We start from the raw sequence: 20,006 nt of genomic DNA, 5'->3' as shown, positions 1-20,006 counted from the left end.
AAATTTTTTGAAGTATGTGGATCTTCCTTGAGTTATGATTGGGTTACAGCCTGATACATCCATTCTAAGTTGAAAATATTGTAAGTTAGAAACGCATTTAATACACCTAAATTATTGAATATCATAGCTTAGTCTAGCCTACCTTAAACATCCTCAGAACACTTACAGTAGCCTACAGTTGGGCGAAGTCATCTAACACAGAGCTTGTTTTATAATGAAGTGTTGACTCTGATGTACCTTACCGACTACTGTAGTGAAAGTGAGAACAGAATGGTTGTATGGGTACAGAATGATGTAAATGTGTTCTTTGTCCTTGTGATTTTGTGGTTGACTGAGAGTTGCCATGGTCTATCAGAGGCAGTAGCTTAGTGTATATCTGTAGCCTAGGAAAAGATTAAAATTGGAAGTATGGTTTCTAGAATGTGTATCACTTATATACCATCATGAAGTCAAAAAACTATAAGGCAAACCATAGTTAAATTGGGGGCCATCTAGTACTAGTGTAGATACAGATAGCTTCGTTAAGGAATTACTCTGGTTTGCAAAAGCAGATCACTTGGACCTGCGTTAATTCTAGAGTGATACCCAGGATCAGACTTTGCCTCTAGAGCTTTACATGTGACAGTGGCTACTGTAGTGGACAGCATAGATACTGGACAGCAATGCTCTAGAGTAAAGCCTACCCATGGTCAGTCATGCTTAACTCTACTTTTGTTATAGTCCCCTCCTGCCAGATTAATACTTTTTCGTGTTTTCTCTTTGACCCTGACTTTGGTGGCCCTCACAGGGTAACTGCCTTATTTCCCACTTATATATTGTTGTATCCAGATCCAAATGCCAGAATTAGGAATTGCTCACTCCTTCCTTCCTTCCTTCCTCTTTTTTTCTTTCTTTTTTCTTTTCCCTCCCTCCCTCCTTCCTTCCTTCCCTTTTTCTTTCCTTCCTTCCTTTCTCTATGTCCGGTGTGGGGCTCAAACTCACAACATGGAATCGCATAACTGAGCCAGCCAGGTGTCCCAGTAATCACTCATTTCTTATCTTCTCCATTATTAGGAAAAATTTGTAACATTTAAGAAGATTAACAAATGTAACCCAAAATATTTATACATTTTAAAAATTGGCATTAAATACAATATTATTATTCTTTCTTTTTATTAAATAATTAAGGAGGAGAAGGTTCAGGCCATGCCAGTCCATCTCAGGATCCTGGTGGATGTTCAAATCAGAAATCTCCGGAGGACCTCACTGTCAGAGTGGAAAGGTTTGCTCTTATTTTTGCAAGTAATATTTTTAAGAGAGAGTGGTTCTCAGTTATTTCATTAATTTGAGTAAAAGTTAAAATTACACAAATGAAGTTTCAGAATCTTGGGTTGAAATTTTTTATTACCTGGCCAACTTATATTCATAAAAACTATATTCTACAAGTAAAGTTAGGTATCTCTGAAGTCATCAGTCACCTTTAGGTTTGATCAGCCCAACAGTCTCTTTTTCACTGGTTTTTGATACATGTGTTTTTCTGTCCATCACTTCTGCTTTTAACTCTCTGTGCCATAGGATAGTAAGTTCCCAATGGGACGAACTTCAGCTACTTTTATGATTGTACTGAGCCTTGGTTTTGCACAAGTGGGTGTCTGTTAAGTGTCATATGTTACTGGTCTAATAATCAGGTACAGATTTCTGACTTTTTGTGGTTTGTACTTTAGTATTTTTAATAATACAGAAATTTCCAAACTATACTATAAAGTATGATTCTTAAGTTATATGAATTGTATATGGATAAAGCAGGAATATTTTTTAATCTTGACCTAAAACAACTTAGCGAGGTTTTTTTGTTTTTTGAAGATTTTATTTATTTATTTGACCGAGAGAGAGCGAGTGAGAGAGGGAACACAGGCAGGGGGAGTAGGAGAGGGAGAAGCAGGCTTCCTGCTGAGCAGGGAGCCTGTTGGGGCTTGATCCCAGGACCCTGGGATCAAGACCTGAGCCAAAGGCAGATACTTAACGACTGAGCCATCCAGGCACCCCACAACTTAGGGTTATATGGAAGTTAAGAAAATTTCTTAGACTTGAGTTTCTTGTTCATATAGATGCCATGGGGGAATAAGTTTCAAAATGATTACTAACATTGGGTATTTGGTTTTGCTCATGACTAAGAATCAGCTTCATTTCAGCAAAACCTGGATTCTGATGGTTCTTTGTAGGTGTCTGGGCAGGGCCAAGATCTTGAGTTAAAAGGATAGATTTGCTCACAGCAGTAAGAAGTGGTGTAGCAGAGAACCAGAGTTCCCAATGATTCATCCTCTTTGTTTCATTCTGTTTTGCTAACACCAAGTCCACCACTGGGTATCTTTATTTGCACCACCTTTGGGAAGTGACAGTAAAAGATCAGAAAAGGATTGGGAGACTTGGAGGGAATGAGAAGACACACAGTGGGTAGCCTTGTAGGGTGGCTTACGTGCTATTTAATCGCAATGTGAAAGGGAAGTTGCTGTTGCTGTTGTTTCATAATAGCTTCCATTCTTAAGAGAGTGTCTGCCCCTTTCTGCCTGCATGGTACTACAAACAAAATAATATACCATCTTTTTTTTTTTTTTTTTTTTAAGATTTTATTTATTTATTTGACAGAGAGAAATCACAAGTAGATGGAGAGGCAGGCAGAGAGAGAGAGAGAGAGGGAAGCAGGCTCCCTGCTGAGCAGAGAGCCCGATGCGGGACTCGATCCCAGGACTCCGAGATCATGACCTGAGCCGAAGGCAGCGGCTTAACCCACTGAGCCACCCAGGCGCCCCAATAATATACCATCTTTAATTAAAAGAGTTACATATAGTGACGACACTGGTGTATATGTGTTAAATATAGTATATTGAGTCAGATAAAGACAGTTTAAGACATAGAAGAAAATGTTGATATTAATATTATGGAAGGGAAATTAGGGACTTTTTTTTCTTTGCTTTGTTTTGAAGTTGCCAAACTGTCTTCATTGAGCATTATTACTTTTATAATTAGCATATGAGGACAGAGTAGGTCTACAGGTTGTTTGAGATCCTTAAACTGAAAAAAACTTTTAAAGCACTCTTAGAGATACATACATGTGTATTTTTTAAAACCATATACCGTTAGAACCCATTACATGAAATGCATGTGGGCTAGGGCCTTTTAAAAGGGTACTAGTATTAAAATTGGATGAAATGTTGGCATACTTGCTAATGAAACAGTTTTCATTGGAAAGTAACTGTTCTCTGTTTAAACAACTTTTGAAAAATCCACGTCATATAATTAAAACCATAAAAGCATTTCAAATTGGTGCTGAGATTAACTTATCAGACTCAGCTACCCAGTAGGGCCTAGGTCCTAATAGATTAGTTTCCTATTCTGTGGTCATATATTTTATTCATCTGAGTTGTACCTAATTAGGAATTTTGTTTTTTTGTGGAATTGGTTTCATTGACAGTGACAACTAAAAACAACATCCTGTATAGTATTCTTATCCCAAATGACATCTTAGCTCCTCATTTATACCCTTCAGGTGGCCTTCATCTCCACCATCCCTTGTCATAGACTCTGTAGTGCTTTTATGCCTTTGACTTACCCATCAGCTGCAGGTTATTCTACACTGAAACCCTAATGTGCTGTTAGTTTCCCGGTCTCATAGAACTGACCTGCGGTGCTTTTTCACAGCCCAGATAAATTTGACACATCAAATACCTGTGTGTATAATCTGATATACATAGAATTTTGTAATACCAAGTTCTATAAAGCAAAATATATACATTTTTTTCCTCTAACTTTGATGGCATTTTAAAATTTCTGTCCTACAGATTAAAAAACTCAGCCTTAAAATTTGGAAGGTCGGGTTATAAAATATTAGGATTCTTGTCATCCTCTCAAGGTATAACATTTGTTTCCAGAGATCAAGTTTCTGTACCTGGAAAGACTAAGTACTTCTACTAGATCTTAGGCTTTTCCTCATCTGGCTTCAAGGATTTTGTTAGGGGAAATGTCACTAAATCAAATTGATGTCACCTCAGAAACTCATCCTATCCCATACATATTAAGAAAAAAAATCTATCTTAAATAGTCTTTTCAAGGAAGTAAACTTGATTTTTTTTTTTTAAGAAACAGATTGATGATTAGTAATTGTGAGATCTTACGTAATCTGTGAGAAATTAAGTTTTGCTTAATATTAAAATATATACAGTTTTATTTTCAAAGCTAAAATTTGTGAAATTTGAAACTTCGTTTCTTTTAAATAATCTCTATGTCCAATGTGGGGCTTGAACTCAATGACCCTGAGATCAGGAGTTGTATGCTCTACCGACCAATCCAGCCAGGTGCCCCTGGAAGTTGAATCTTTTAGCGACTCACACGAAAATATACATCTTTTAGTTAAATTTTGCTTATGTTTTTATGTCATTATGTTTAAAAATTGGTAGAATCTTTGGGAAAGATAATAAAGATATTATCAAATAATTACTGTCAAGGAGTGCCTGGGTGGCTCACTGTCTGCCTTCAGCTCAGGTCATGATCCTAGGGTCCTGGGATTGAGCCCCATATTGGGCTCCCTACTCAGCAGGGTGCCTGCTTCTCCCTTTCCTTCCCACTCATGTTCTCTGTTGCTATTTCTGTCTCTGTCTCTCAAATAAATAAATAAAATCTTTAAAAAAAACTTGTACCAATCAATATCAACCTTTACTTGGGAAAAATTACAAACCTCAAAAGTTGAAAGAATAGTATAATGACTTTTTTTCTTCTTTTTTGCCAGCTTATTTGAAAGTTGCAGACATCATTTCATTTTACCCTAAATACTTCAGTGTGTATCTCCTAAGAATAAAAACATTGAGATTTTATCAGCTCTGAGTTGGGGACTGCAGTCTAGGAAGGGGCCTGGGAGTCTCTGGCTACTGATTCATGCCCTACCTTTTCCTTCAGACCAATGAACACAATTTAGCAGTAGATTCCTGGATGCAGCAGTCATGAAACAGTTGGTCATTACGTCATTGAGTAAGATGCAATGGGCTTTTCAACTAGATTAGAACAAAATAGCATCTGTTTTTCTCAGAAGAGAATTCTGCAATTCACCAATTCTGGTGGGGTGTAATTAAAGACATTCAGATATTAATATGATCCCATTGTCACACTCAAATTATAAATACATGATACACTAAGATTATCTGATAAGCAGTCATTCAGATTTGCCCGGTTACTTCAGTAATGTCCTTTATAACTTTTTTCCCCTGATTCAGGATCCATTCGAGGATCATTCATTGAATTTAGTGTAGTCTCTCTTTTTTTTTTTTTTTTTTTTTTTTTTTAGTGTAGTCTCTTTTAATTCAAAACATTTCCTTTGTTTTGTTTTGGTTTTTATTTCTCATGACTTGGACATTCTTTAAGTGTCTAGGCTAATTGTTTCTAGGATATCTTTTTTTTTTTCTTTTGAGATTTTATTTATTTGTTAGAGAGCGCGGGAGTGGCAGGCTCTGCACTGAGCAGGTTGCTCAGTGCCTTATGGATCCCAGGGCTCTGGGATCATGACCTAAGTAAGCGGAAGGAAGATGCCTAACCCACCAAGCCATCCAGGTGCCCAAGTTTCTAAAATGTCCTTTGATTGTCCCTTTGATTGGTCCCTATTTTTCATTCTAGGTTCAGGTTAAAGTTTGAGAGCCTTACCTAGGTAATGTTTGTCTTTTTTTTTTTTTTTTAAAGATTTTATTTATTTATTTGACAGAGAGAGAGCACAAGTAGACAGAGAGGCAGGCAGAGAGAGAGAGAGGGAAGCAGGCTCCTTGCTGAGCAGAGAGCCCGATGCGGGCCTCGATCCCAGGACCCTGAGATCATGACCTGAGCCGAAGGCAGAGGCTTTAACCTACTGAGCCACCCAGGCGCCTGTAATGTTTGTCTTATTACTCACATGAGGAGGCATCTGATACCAGATGTTTGCTTATTGGTGATGTCAAGTTTAATTGTTAATTAAGATGGTGTCTGTTGGATTTCTTGATTATAAAGATACCTTTTCCCTAATTAATAAGTATTTATAGGGTGATTCTTTGAAACCATGAATATGCTGTTCCTCAAAAGCTTTTACCCAGTGGTTTGGCATCTGTTGATTTTTGGTTGGATCAGTTATTTCATTTGTAGTTGAAAATGGTGGGGTTTTTTTCCTAGTTTTTTTTTTTTTTAAGATTTTATTTATTTATTTGACAGAGACAGACAATGAGAGAGCAGGAACATAAGCAGGGGGAGAGGGAAAAGTAGGCTTCCCGCTAAGCAGAGAGCCTGATGCAATGCGGGGGCTCAGTTCCAGGACACTGAGATCATGACCCCAGCTGAAGGCAAATGCATAACGACCCAGGCGCCTGTTTTTTCTAGTTTGTACCTTCTAATTTTATGCCTTATGTATTTCTTAGCTGGCATTCTTCTGTAGAAAACTGCTTTTATCCACCTCTTCTGCTTTCTTTCCCCAACTTTTTTTTTCAGTAAACTTAAGATACCAGCACCCAGATCAAGAAATAGAAAATTACCAGTGTAGTCCATACATTAGGGGCCTGATAACCCTTTCACAGTGACTACTTTCCTCCCCAAAATAACCACTGTTCTGCATCAGCACCATAGATGAGTTCTGCCTGCTTACAAACTTCACGCATGTTCTCTCTCTGCTCTCCTTTGCTTCAGCTTTTTTGTGCTGCTGCATGTGACAGGAATTGGTACACTCTTGTTGCTGTATAGTATTCTTTTATTTGACTAATTCATTCTGTTGATGGATTTTTTTTTTAAAGATTTTATTTATTTGACAGAGAGAGATCACAAGTAGATGGAGAGGCAGACAGAGAGAGAAAGAGGGAAGCAGGCTACCTGCTGAGCAGAGAGCCTGATGCGGGACTCGATCCCAGGACCCTGAGATCATGACCCGAGCCGAAGGCAGCGGCTTAACCCACTGAGCCATCCCGGAGCCCCTGTTAATGGATTTTTGAATTGTTCTCATTTTGGGGGCTATTATGAATAGATAGGGTTGCTATATGAGCATTCTTGTACATGTCTTGGTGGACATATCTTTTGGGTGTATTTGCAAGAGCAGAAAAGGGTCATAAATACTTGCTAAACAGTTTTTCCACAGTGGTAGATAACAGTTTATAACTCCCCTCAGCAGTAAGACATTTTATGGATCCCTTTTTTCCACTGTGTTACGGTTCATTTCTCTTACCATTCTTTTTGGTGCACTCGTTGCCATTGATTTGACTAGTGACATCCTCTTCATTTTTGATTTTCTGTTCTTTGATGTATGTCCCCATCATTCTTTGAGCATTCCCTTGATTTCTGGCTCAGGTTGTTTCAAGTGAGCTTTAGCAAACACTTAGGCCTGTGTAACTGAAATCCCTCTGAGAAAGTACCATTAATTTTTTAAAAATTGAGGTAATTACATATCACAAAATTCATGGTCAATTTTAATGTATTCACTAAATTGCGCAACCATTACTACTCTTTGCTTTCATAATTTTTTTTTAAGATTTTATTTATTTATTTGACAGAGATCACAAGTAGGCAGAGAGGCAGGCAGAGAGAGAGGAAGGGAAGCAGGCTCCCCGCTGAGCAGAGAGCCCGACGCGGGACTCAATTCCAGGACCCCGAGACCACGACTCGAGCCGAAGGCAGCGGCTTAACCCACTGAGCCACCCAAGCGCCCCATAATTATTTTTAATTGATGAACTTTTTAGAGTTGGGAATCAGTTTTGGTATTAGTTTTTATAAATGTTAGCCTTCAGCATTTTAGAATTTGTGCTATATTGCTGTTTACTTCTATGTAGGGGGAAAGCATTTGTAACTTACTAATTTATGTACTCATTTAAAGATGTGTGTATATTTTTAAATCAGTATCAGATATGATGGGGGGGAGAAAAACTAATGGTTAAGTAGGAGGTGGAATTAAGGTTCTAAAAGGCTCCCACTAAAATAAATAAATAAGAATAAATAAGTAAATAAAACTAAATAAATGAAAGGCTCCCACTGACTGATTATGGATTTCTTTTGGGGCTGGGGGCCAGGCAGATGAGTTGTTGCTTTGTCTGCATGAGCTTTTTTTGTTTGTTATTTCGTTTCCCAGTTGATTTTAGCAAAGGGAGTCTCCCATATGTTTTCATTATATTAATAAGATAAGTCTCCATTAATGTATTTTTTAAAAACTTTTTATATACAGACTCACTAAAAAACTCGAAGAAAGAAGAGAAGAGAAAAGGAAAGAGGAGGAACAGGTAAAGTTCATGTACATCATCATTTTGCCCTTCCAGTAAGGAAATGTTTGACTCCCTGCTGAATTTGGCAGACCTTAGATGACTTTCTGGTTACAGTTGAGTGTTGAAGCACAGTGAAGGTAATTAACCTGAATTCCTTAGTAGGATCATAGTGTATACTTATTGTGGGTTTTTTGTAAATTGCTAGGAATAAGTTTAATCTTCTCTCTGCAGTGAGTCTTTTACACTAAGAATAAAGAGAATTGAAGTAAAATTGTATTATATTGATGCAGATGAAATTCTTAGCTCCTTTCTATGCAAAAGAAATTTGTAGGTGTTTTTCTGTATTTTCCCTCTGGTGTTGCCAAATTCTGGTTCACCATTCATTTTTCTCATCGTGTGCTCCTAAACTACGTCATCTCTTTTGAGATTATAATATCAGAAAGTTATTAATTCTTTATGCCAAATAAATGACTACTTTGTGTCCTTAGAGGGTAACATTTACTTTACAAACCAAAGACCTGTAATCCTTTTTTTCAAATTACATCACAACCTTAATAGAAATGCTGAGATTTGTAAATTGATAGACATTTGACCTTTAACCCATGCTATTAATAAATCCTTTTAGACCCTTACATTTTATTAAATTACTTTGTCCCTTTAGCTGTGCCCTACAACCAGCTCATATAAAATAATACCTAAGCAGATTAGTAAGTTGTCTTTTGGGCTCATAATACTTCCTTTCTCTTTAATTTAGAGAGAAATTAAGAAAGAAATTGAGAGGAGAAAAACTGGAAAAGAAATGTTGGATTATAAAAGAAAGCAAGAAGAAGAACTAACAAAAAGAATGTTAGAGGAAAGAAACAGAGAAAAGGCAGAAGATAGAGCAGCTCGAGAGCGCATAAAACAGCAGATTGCATTGGTGAGTAATAAGTTTATTTTTAATGCTTCACTCTCATGCAATTGTGTTTCCATGCACAGTGGTTTTGGTTTACTACCAGGCCATGTACACAAAAATAGTAGACTTTAGTGACTCAAAGAGTACAATTTTCAGGTTCCTTTTAGTAGAAATTGTATATTGGATTAAAATATAGTTAAGGGATACATGTATGGCTTAGTCAGTTAAGTGTCTAACTCTTGATTTCTGCTCAGGTTGTGATCTTATGGTTGTGAGTTTGAGCCTTGTGTTGGACTCCGAGCTGGGCGTGGAACCTGCTTAAGATTCCTCCTCTTGGGCACCAGGGTGGCTCAGTTGGTTAAGTGACTGCCTTTGGCTCAGGTCATGATCCTTAGAGTCCCAGGATTGAGTCCCACATCAGGCTTCCTGTTCAGCCTTGAGTCTGCTTCTCCCTCTGACCCTCCCCCTGCTTTGGCTCGCTCTCTCTCACTCACTCTCTTGCAAATAAATAAAACTTTAAAAAAAATTCCCCCCTCCCTCTACCGCTTCTCCCTTCCAAAACAACATAACATATTAAGATTAAACTTGGGGGGCACACCTGGGTGCTTAGTCGTTAAGTGGCCAACTCTTGATTTCAGCTCAGGTCCTTATCTCAGGATTGTGAGATTGAGCTACACATGCCCAGCATGGAGCCTGCTTAAGACTCTCTCTCTACTTTTTCCTCTTCCCTCACCCCATTTGGAAAAAAAGATTAAAAATTGGGATTGGATAAAGAAGTTGTGGTATATATATACAAAGAATATTATTCACCCATAAAATGAATGAAATCTTGCCTTTTGCAACAACTTGGATGGACGTAGAGAGTATTATGCTAAGTGAAATAAGTCAGAGAAAGACAAATACCATAAGATTTCTCTCATGTGAAATTAAAGAAATAAAACAACTGAGGTGAACCATGAGAGACTATGGACTCTGAAAAACAATCTGAGGGGTTTGAAGTGGCGGGGGGGGGGGGGGGGGGAGGTTGGGGTACCAGGTGGTGGGTTTTATAGAGGGCACGGCTTGCATGGAGCACTGCGTGTGGTGAAAAAATAATGAATACTGTTTTTCTGAAAATAAATAAATTGGAAAAAAAAAAGAATGCAAAAAAAAAAAAAAAAGAAACAAAACAAATGAGCAAAGGAAAAAGAGAGGGAAACCAAGAAACAGACACTTAACTGTAAAGAACAAACTGATGGTTACAGAGAGGAGGAAGGTCAGGCAATGGGTGAAGTAGGTGAAAGGTATTAAGGAGGGTACTTGTCTGATGAGCACCAGGTGATGTATGGAATTGTTGGGTTACTATATGTTGTATACCTGAAACTAAAAGAACAATGTAGGTTCATTATACTGAAAACAAAAACTTGATAAAAGATTAAAATTGAGATGCTTTTTTTCAAAGTAATTTTTTTGTGTGTTATGAGACAGTAGTCAATAGGTAGCTTTCAAAAATTCCCTAGGGATGTGAGAGCGATCTGGCTGCCACACCTGTCATACCATTGATCACCAAGTGATCTGGCTGGCTAGGTGGGTGTCCCCTTCCTCCCTCACTGCTCCATGTGTGTTCTTTCTGAAGCTGAGCTACCTTACTAGAACCTCCAAAGAAGTTTTCAAGGTCCATTTGTAGGAGAACATAGAGTAATTAGGCTTCCAAGACTCAGACACATCCAAATGAAGTGCTACATATGGCAGTCTGCCTTTCTTTCAAAAAAAAAAAAAAAAATCCCTAGAAAAGAAGCTTAGAACTGGTTATGTGGCATTCTCCTCTAGTCACAACTCTTCTTTTGTGGGACATTCAGAAGATTTACATACATCAAGTAGGAGGTTAAGATGGTTTTGAAACAGCTGCCTTTAGAATTAAGCAGTGGTAGTGCATATGAAAGCCGTTTCTACCTTAATATTGTTCATTTGTTTATGCAACAAATATTTGTTGATTATCTACTGTTTGCCAGACCTTTTCCCAGGCTCTGGTGATACAGTAGTAACCAAAATTAAGTCCTTGTTTGTTAAATAAGCAACTTGCTGGTCTCTGATCATTCATAAAACTAAAAAATACCAGCTCCAGAGTGATAAAGTTTACAGATGGCTTTAAGGAATCTTACATACATTTGTGTTTGTTCCTTGTGTTCGTTCCTTGTGTTTGTTCCATTCTAGCAATGAAAGCTAATTAGTATCTAATACCTGTTTTAAAGGACCGTGCAGAGAGAGCTGCTCGTTTTGCAAAGACAAAAGAAGAAGTAGAAGCTGCTAAAGCTGCTGCTTTGCTGGCCAAACAGGCAGAAATGGAAGTCAAAAGGGAGTCTTCTGCAAGAGAAAGAAGGTACTTTATTTCCCACTCAATTCCCTGTGTGTGCATAGCCACTGAGGAGAACAGCAGTTGTAAGCTGCTTTTTAATACTGTTGTGCGCTGTGGCTGTAATAAGTAGTTCCAGGAGGACATAATGACCAGTGTGGCAGTTGCCAGTGGTATTTGTCACTGAATGTTTTCAAAAGACAGAAAACACATATATTGAAATGATTACAGTGGTTATCTTACATGTATTGTGATTTTTTTTTTTAAAGATTTTATTTATTTGACAGACGCAGCAAGAGAGGGAACACAAGCAGGTAGAGTAGGAGAGGGGGAAGCAGGCTTCCTGCTGAGCAGAGAGCCCCGTGCCAGGTTCAGTCCCAGGACCCTGGGATCATGTTTTGATCTGAAGACAGATGCTTGAGGACTGAGCCACTCAGGTGCCCTATATCAGGATTCTTGAGGTTGTGATTATCTCAGGTCAAATAGGATTAAGCAAAAAGCGAATCCGTTGGCTCTGCAGTTGGAATTTCCACTGATGGATTTGGTAGGTATAGCTAGGTTCAGGGATTTAAAAGAACATTTTCTCTCTTTTTAATCTCTTGGGCTTTTTTTCTGTTTTAGCTTCATTCTTAGAGAAACTTTTATGATGATGTCAGGTGAACCCAGGGCCTCTTGGCATATTCAGAATCTTGATCTCCTTATCCCAGAGAGGAAAAACTCTTTCTCAGATCCTATATCATTATTTGGCCTTATTTGGCGGATGCGGCCACTTTCAGATCAATCCCTATGTCTACTTAAATTGGCTCCCTGGTTGGGGGAGTTCACATGCCTACTTTGGTGGCGAGGAGGTTAGGGAAATGTTACTGATAATCATACCAGAATGAATGACAGGTGGCAGGGATAAGGCATTTCCCAAAACAAAAATATATTGTAAAGAGAAAAATACAGATTTCCAGTACATCCTAGTTGGATTATGGTTAATATTTTCTTTCTTACTTTTCTGTCTTGTCTTTTTTTTAATGATTTTATTTATTTGAGAGAGAGGGAGCATGAGTGTGCAGGCATGAGTGGGGGGTAGGTATGGGCAGAGGAAGGAGAAACAGACCCCTACTGAGCACAGAGACCAGTGCAGGCTTCAATCCCAGGACTCTAGGTATGACTTGAGCTAAAGGCAGATGCTTAATCGACCAAGCCACCTAGGCACTCCTTTACTTTTCTGTATTTTCTATATTGGAAAATTAATGAGCATTACTTTTGTTATTCAGAAAAACTTTATTTTTTTTATAATTTTATTTTTAAGTAATCTCCATGCCCAGTTTGGGGCTCCAACTCATGCTTCACCAATTGAGCCAGCCAGGCACCCCAGAAAAACTACTTTTTGTTTGTTTGATTTTTCAGTTTTTACCATGCTTATTTTATAATCATGATTTCTACGTCCTTATTAAGTTGATACAGTTTGAGGAAATAAATACTTCCTTCCCTTTTTGTTGCATAGGTACTAGTGGAGGAAGGGGGAACAGAGTATGAGAGAATAAGCAAAGGATGTAGGCAGCAGAAAGATGAAGTCAAAGAGAGACAGTGAGTGTTTATGTGAACCTTTCTGTAAGCATTACCAACCAAAAAAGTACAAAGCTCATAACTTGAGTAAAAACTACTTTTTAAAAACTATTTTCTGAAAGTAATAAAATACTTAAGAATGTATTTAATGAAGGTGTAAGACTCTTAAAATGAAAACTAGAAAACATTTTTGAAAGAATTAAATGAGACATAAATATACGGGAAGACATTCTGTGTTCATAGATCAGAGGACTAAATATTGTTGAGATGGCAGTACAAAAGGGGCTTGAGAGATGAAAAGGGGGGGAAAAATGGCAGTACTCCCCAAACTGATCAGTAGAGTCAACACAATCCCCATTAAAACCCCAAGTGATTTTTTTTTTGCCAAAATTTTTGCATAAAAATTCATGTAGAAATGCAAGGGACCTAGAATAGTCAAAATTACCTGGAAAAAGAACAAACTTGGGAGAATCAGATTTTTTAAATTTTAAAGCAAAGCTATAGTAACCCAGACAATGTGGTATTGGCATAAGGATGAATATATGGATCACTGTAGTAGAACTGAGTCTTCAGAACTATACCTATGCATTTCCCCAATGTTTATAACAGCAATGTCCACAATAGCCAAACTGTGGAATGAGCCCAGATATCCATCAACAGGTGAATGGATAAAGAAGCTGTGGTGTATATATGCAACGGAATATTACTCAGTCATCAAAAAAAGAATGAAATCTTGCCATTTGCAACAACGCGAATGGAACTAGAGGGTATTATCCTAAATGAAATCAGTCAGTCAGAGAAAGACAAATACCATAGGATTTCACTTGTGTGGAATTTAAGAAACAAAGCAGATAAACAGAGAAGAAGGGAAAGAAAAATAAGATAAAAAGAGGGAGGGAAACAAACCATAGGAGACTCTTTTTTTTTTTTTTTTTAAGATTTTATTTATTTATTTGACAGAAATCACAAGTAGATGGAGAGGCAGGCAGAGAGAGAGAGAGAGAGGGAAGCAGGCTCCCTGCTGAGCAGAGAGCCCGATGCGGGACTCGATCCCAGGACCTGAGATCATGACCTGAGCCGAAGGCAGCGGCTTAACCCACTGAGCCACCCAGGCGCCCCCCATAGGAGACTCTTAACTATGGGGAGCAAACTGAGGGTTGCTGGAGGGGAGGTGGGTGGGGATGGTGTAATTGGGTGATGGGCATTAAGAAGGTCACTTGATGTAATGAACACTGGGTGTTTTATGCAACTGATAAATCACTAAATTCTACCCCCGAAACTAATAATATACTATATGCTAACTAAATTGGATTTATTTATTTATTTATTTTAAAGATTTTATTTATTTATTTGGCAGAGAGAGATCACAAGTAGGCAGAGAGGCAGGCAGAGAGAGAGAGAGGGAAGCAGGCTCCCTGCTGAGCAGAGAGCCTGATATGGGACTCGATCCCAGGACCCTGAGGTCACGACCCGAGCCGAAGGCAGCGGCTTAACCCACTGAGCCACCCAGGCGCCCACTAAATTGAATTTAAATGAAAAAATTGAGATAACTAAATCTTTAGGGAAAAAAAACCCATGCGTTTATGATTGATTATGATTGAAAATGTGACCAGGGTCATTCATGGGGAAAGAATAGCTCTTCAACAGATGGTTCTTGGACACATCCAAAAGAATGAATTTGAACCCTTTCCTCAAGTATAAACTCTTAGAAAAAATGAGAAATTCCTGTGATCTTGGAAAAGGCAGTGATTCTTAGACATGACACCAAAAGTACAAGCAACAAAAGAAAGCAATAGATAAGTTGGACTTCATCAAAATTAAAAGCTTTGTGTTTCAAGAGACATCATTAAGAATGTGAAAAGATAGCCCCCAGAATTGGAGAAAATATTTGCAAACCATATATCTGATGAAAGACTTGTATCTAGAGTACAAAAAAGAGTCTTTAATAACTTAACAATAAAAAGCAAACAACCCAGTTTTTAATATGTGAAAAGGATTTAAATAGCCATTTCTCCAGAGAAGATCTCCAAGTGGTCAGTTAGCCATATAAAAAGCTACTCAACATTATTAATAATTAGGAAAATTAAATCAAAACCACAATGAGATACTGTTTAATGCCCTCCAGGATTCCTAAACTTAAAAGCAGTAACTAATCTTGGTGAGGATGTGGACACTTTGGAACTCTCCTATACTGGTGATGGGATTATAAATACCATTTAGCAATTAAAAAGAATGAAATGTTGACCCATGCTACAACATGGGTGAACTTTGAGAACATTATGTTACATGAAAGTGAGTTACCAGAAAGTCAAACATTCCTATGTTCCATTATATGAAATGCCTGAACTGGGCAAATTCTTAGAAGCAGAAAGTAGATTAGTGCTTGCCAAGGGGCTAGATGAGGGAGGAGTAGGAAGCAATTGCTGTTGGGTTCAGGGTTTCTTTTTGGATTGATGAGAATGTTTTGGAATTAAAATATGGTTGCACAACTATGACCATAATAGAAACCACTAAATTAATTGTATGCTTTATCTTTTTTAGAAGATGTTATTTATTTGAGAGAAAGAGAGATAGCGAGAGGGAGAGGGAGAAGCTGGCCCTGGCCAAGTAGGGAGCCCAACGTGGGGCTCACGTCAGGACCCCAGGATCATGATCTGAGCCAAAGGAAGACACCTAACCAACTGAGTCACCCAAGCACCCCTAATTGTATGCTTTAAAAGAGTGAAATAAAATTTAGTCATTGGAGCGTGCAACTCTTGATCTTGGTTGGGGTTGTGAGTTTGAGCCCCACCTTGAATGTAGAGATTACTTAAAAATCTTTAAAAAGTAAATAAAAGGGTGAATTTTATGTTATGTGAATTATATCTTGATAAAGCTGTTACTGAAAAATAATAAATGAAGAGGTCTGACATGGGAAAAACCTGTTTTTTCACCTGTTTTGCACATTTCCACTTCCATTTTCTCTTTTAATGATACTGTTTGAGAATATGTAAAGATGCTGGTTTTAATTTTCTATTTTCATAGCACTGTTGCCAGAATTCAATTTCGTCTTCCTGATGGTTCTTCCTTTACAAATCAGTTCCCTTCTGATGCTCCTCTAGAAGAAGCAAGACAGTTTGCTGCACAGGTAAATTTATGTCTTGTCTTGACTTACAGTAAAGATAGATGAATAGGTTATTAAAATGTAGGAGGAGAAAGTTTCCAAGCCTGGTTTGTAGAGTATAAGTCGTGACTTATCCCCAGGAGGGAAGCATCAGATCCCTTTGGGGTGTTGTGGAGCTTCCATCATGCATTAGTGCCACAGAGAGAAAGCACATCTGTTTGTTGTGTAGAAATAGGGATTTGCTAATAGCATACAATAGGTTTTGGAAACTTTTCTCACTGCTTTTGCAAATGATTCTTCAGAGGTCTAATCTGAGGGAGTTGTTGCCTGTAAAGGGATACAGTTTTTTCTTCCTCTCTCTTCACATTTTCTGCAGGTCACCTTGGGCTGGCCATTTTCCCGCCATCTGCCAGGTGGCCAAACCTAATGATCAGTAATCTTTCTTTGGTCACAAGTATCTTATTCAGGAATTTACTTCCAGAATGTGGCCTTACTCAAGATCTGAGTTGGTGTGAAATTTTTATATCTTAGAAAATAAGATATGAGTACTTTCCCAATTACAGTTGACCCTTGAACAGTGTGGGTATTAAGGGTTGCCAACCCACTGCACAGTTGAAAATCCATGTATACTTTTCAGTTCTGCATAAACTGAACTACTACTAGCTTACTATTGATCAGAAGCCTTAACAATAACAGTTAACACATATTTTGTATATTATATATACTATATATTATATTCTTAAAGTTAGCTAGATAAAAGAATATTAAGAAAATCATAAGGAAGAGAACATACACTTATAGTGCTGCACTGTAAAAAATCCATGTCTGGGTGGGCCCACACAGTTCACATCCATGTTATTCAAAAGTCAGCTGTAAGCTGTTTTTATTCTCTGAATGAGCCTTTTTCAAAAAGGATTCTAGGCAGTAGATGTCCTTTAGGATCTGGGCTCATCATATGTCCCACTCTTTGTCTCATGTGACTTTTCAAGGTTAAAATTAGGGTTCAGATCTTTCTCCTAGACCTCATCTCCCCATTTAGTCTGCTGTTTCACTTATGGATCCCAAGAGGGTACCTAAAAAGCTGTTTGCCATTGCTGGGCTTTGCAATGTAAAACACTTCTAATAATTCTTTTTTTCCCTAGGGGTGCCTGGGTGGCTCAATGGGTTAAGCCGCTGCCTTCCGCTCATGTCATGATCTCAGGGTTCTGGGATCGAGCCCCACATCGGGCTCTTTGCTCAGTGGGGAGCCTGCTTCTCTCTCTCTCTCTCTGACTGCCTCTCTGACTGTTTATGATCTTTCTCTGTCAAATCAATAAATAAAATCTTAAAAAAAAAAAAAGTTCTTTTTCCCTAAGCTTATAGTGGAACAATCCCAGTAGCTCTGTTCTTCTTTTGCCTTGGAGCCCCACTTGGGGCCTCCCAAAAGGGAATAATTGGTCCTGGCCTGAGTTGTACAATTTCTACCATAGGTAAGTGAAGGAGGAAGCCACATGAGAAAACAGAGCTTTGCATCAGTCCTATTAGAACTTTATTTTAGGGGTGCCTGGGTGGCACAGTCATTAGGCATCTATCTTCAGCTCAGGTCAGGATCCCAGGGTCTGGGGATCGAGCCCTGCATCGGGCTCCCTGTTTGGCCGGAAGCCTGCTTTTCCCTCTCCCTCTGCCCTGCTTGTGTTCTCTCTCTCACTGTGTCTCTGTCAAATAAATAAATAAAATCTTTTTTAAAAAAAATTAAAAAAAAACTTTTGTTTCAGCGCAAACAAAATTGTTCATTTTTGTTCAATTTGTTTAGATGGTTTTAGGAACTATAGTCTTGCTATGTTGTCATTTTGGGATTGTAAAAGCTTAGGTACTATTTGGATTTGGTAGCTTTGAGCTATCCTTTTTTTTTTTTTTTTTTTAAGATTTTATTTATTTATTTGAGAGACAGAGATCACAAATAGGTAGAGAGGCAGGCAGAGAGAGAGGAGGAAGCAGGCTCCCTGCTGAGCAGAGAGCTGGATATGGGGCTCGATCCCAGGACCCTAGGATCATGACCTGAGCCAAAGGCAGAAGCTTTAACCCACTGAGCCACCCAGGCACCCCATGAGCTACTTTTTGAAGCACAGAGTTTTTATAAAGGTTTTTGTGAGTTTACATTTGAATGAACTTTTAAAAATTTACTATATTTTTTTAAGGTTTTCTTTTTGTCAGACAGCAGAAGCAGAGGGAGAGGCAGACAGAGGGAAAAGCAGGCTCCCCACTGAGCAAGGAGCTGGATGAGGGATTCAATCCGAGAACTCTAGGATTGGGATCATGACCTGAGTTGAAGGCAGCCGCTTAATCCACTGAGCCACCCAAGTGTCCCAATTTTTTTTCTAAAATTTTATGTATTTTTAAAATTAATTACTTTTATTAATATGATGTATTATTTGCCCCAGGGGTACAGGTCTATGAATCATCAGGCTTACACATTTCACAGCACTCACCATAGCACATACCCTCCCCAGTGTCCATCACCCAGCCACCCAACCCTTCCCCCTGCCCCGCAGCAACCCTCAGTTTGTTTAAAGTCTCTTATGTATGGTTTGTCTCCCTCCCAGTCCCATCTTGTTTAATTTTTTCCTTCCCTACCCTCCCAGACTCCCCACTCTGCCTCTCAAATTCCTCATATCAGGGAGATCATAGAATAATTCTCTTTCTCTGATTAACTTATTTCACTCAGCATAATACTCTCTAGTTCCATCCATGTCATTGCAAATGGCAAGATTCATTTCTTTTTTTTTTTTTAGATTCATTTCTTTTGATGGATGCATAGTATTCCATTGTAGACATAGAGAGATATCTATTTATCTATCTATATATATATATCTTACACATCTTTATCCATTCATCTGTTGATGCACATGTGGTTTCTTTCCATAGTTTGGCTCTTGTGAGCATTGCTGCTATAAACATTCAATGGGTGCACGTGCCCCTTTGGATCACTACATTTGTATCTTTAGGGTACATAGCCAGTAGTGCTATTGCTGGGTCATAGGATAGCTCTCTTTTCAACTTTTTGAGGAAGGATTTTACATATTTTTTTTGAGAGAGAGAGAGAGAGAGAGAGCATGTGCAGGGTGGGGCACAGGAGGAGGGAAGGGGAAAGAGGATCTGGACCAGAGTCTGCTCTGAGCAGGGCCTGATACAAGGCTGAATCTCACAAAACTCAGATCATGACTTGACCCAAAACCAAGAGTTAGACACTTAACCGACTGAGCCCCTGAATGAACTTTAAAATTAAGGCAGTTTGAATTAAAGCAGTTGTTTTGGGGGTGCCTGGGTGGCTCAGTGGGTTAAAGCCTCTGCTTTCAGCTTAGGTCATGGTCCCAGGGTCCTGGGATCGAGCCCTGCATTGGGCTTTCTGCTCAGCAGGGAGCCTGCTTCCTTTCTCTCTCTTTGCCTGCCTCTCTGCCTGCTTGTGATCTCTGTCAAATAAATAAAATCTTAAAAAAAAAACCAGTTATTTTGGATGCATTTGGTGTGTATTATCTTACTTTAAAAAGGCACCTTTGTAAGGTTTTAAAACTTAACTGTTATGTTACAGACTGTTGGCAACACTTACGGTAATTTTTCACTAGCAACCATGTTTCCCCGGAGGGAATTTACCAAAGAAGATTATAAAAAGAAATTGTTGGATTTGGAACTTGCCCCAAGTGCTTCAGTGGTACTGTTGCCAGTACGTATATATGTATATATATTTTTTTCTATCTCTACAATCCTGTTTGTTCTATTCTTGATCATTTCTTAAAATCAATGGAAGGGATGGTAAAACATGTACTGGGGGTAATTAAATTCAGATTGTCCAAAAAATGTTAGATTAATTTATTGTTCCATTATCCTGTGCATTTTATATTTGTGTTGCTAATGAGG

General features: G+C 38.4%; 1 protein-coding gene across 3 annotated transcripts in view; it reads left to right on the top strand.

Annotated features, from left to right (window-relative positions):
• The window catches only part of UBXN4 (UBX domain protein 4), a 57,409-nt gene that overhangs the window by 26,030 nt on the left and 11,373 nt on the right, over window positions 1-20,006 (top strand). For all 3 annotated transcript variants that reach the window (XM_044242567.1, XM_044242570.1, XM_044242569.1), the window contains exons 6-11: window positions 1,168-1,261; window positions 8,189-8,243; window positions 8,980-9,144; window positions 11,352-11,479; window positions 16,034-16,136; window positions 19,681-19,812. In XM_044242567.1, the coding sequence (XP_044098502.1) occupies window positions 1,168-1,261; window positions 8,189-8,243; window positions 8,980-9,144; window positions 11,352-11,479; window positions 16,034-16,136; window positions 19,681-19,812 (677 nt within the window). The remainder of the gene's footprint in view (window positions 1-1,167; window positions 1,262-8,188; window positions 8,244-8,979; window positions 9,145-11,351; window positions 11,480-16,033; window positions 16,137-19,680; window positions 19,813-20,006) is intronic.

Source organism: Neovison vison, chromosome 3 (assembly GCF_020171115.1).
Source record: "Neovison vison isolate M4711 chromosome 3, ASM_NN_V1, whole genome shotgun sequence".
Classification (NCBI taxonomy): Eukaryota; Metazoa; Chordata; class Mammalia; order Carnivora; family Mustelidae; genus Neogale; species Neogale vison.
Note: the sequence above shows the minus strand (reverse complement) of the source record. Positions and strands in the feature narration are given on the sequence as shown.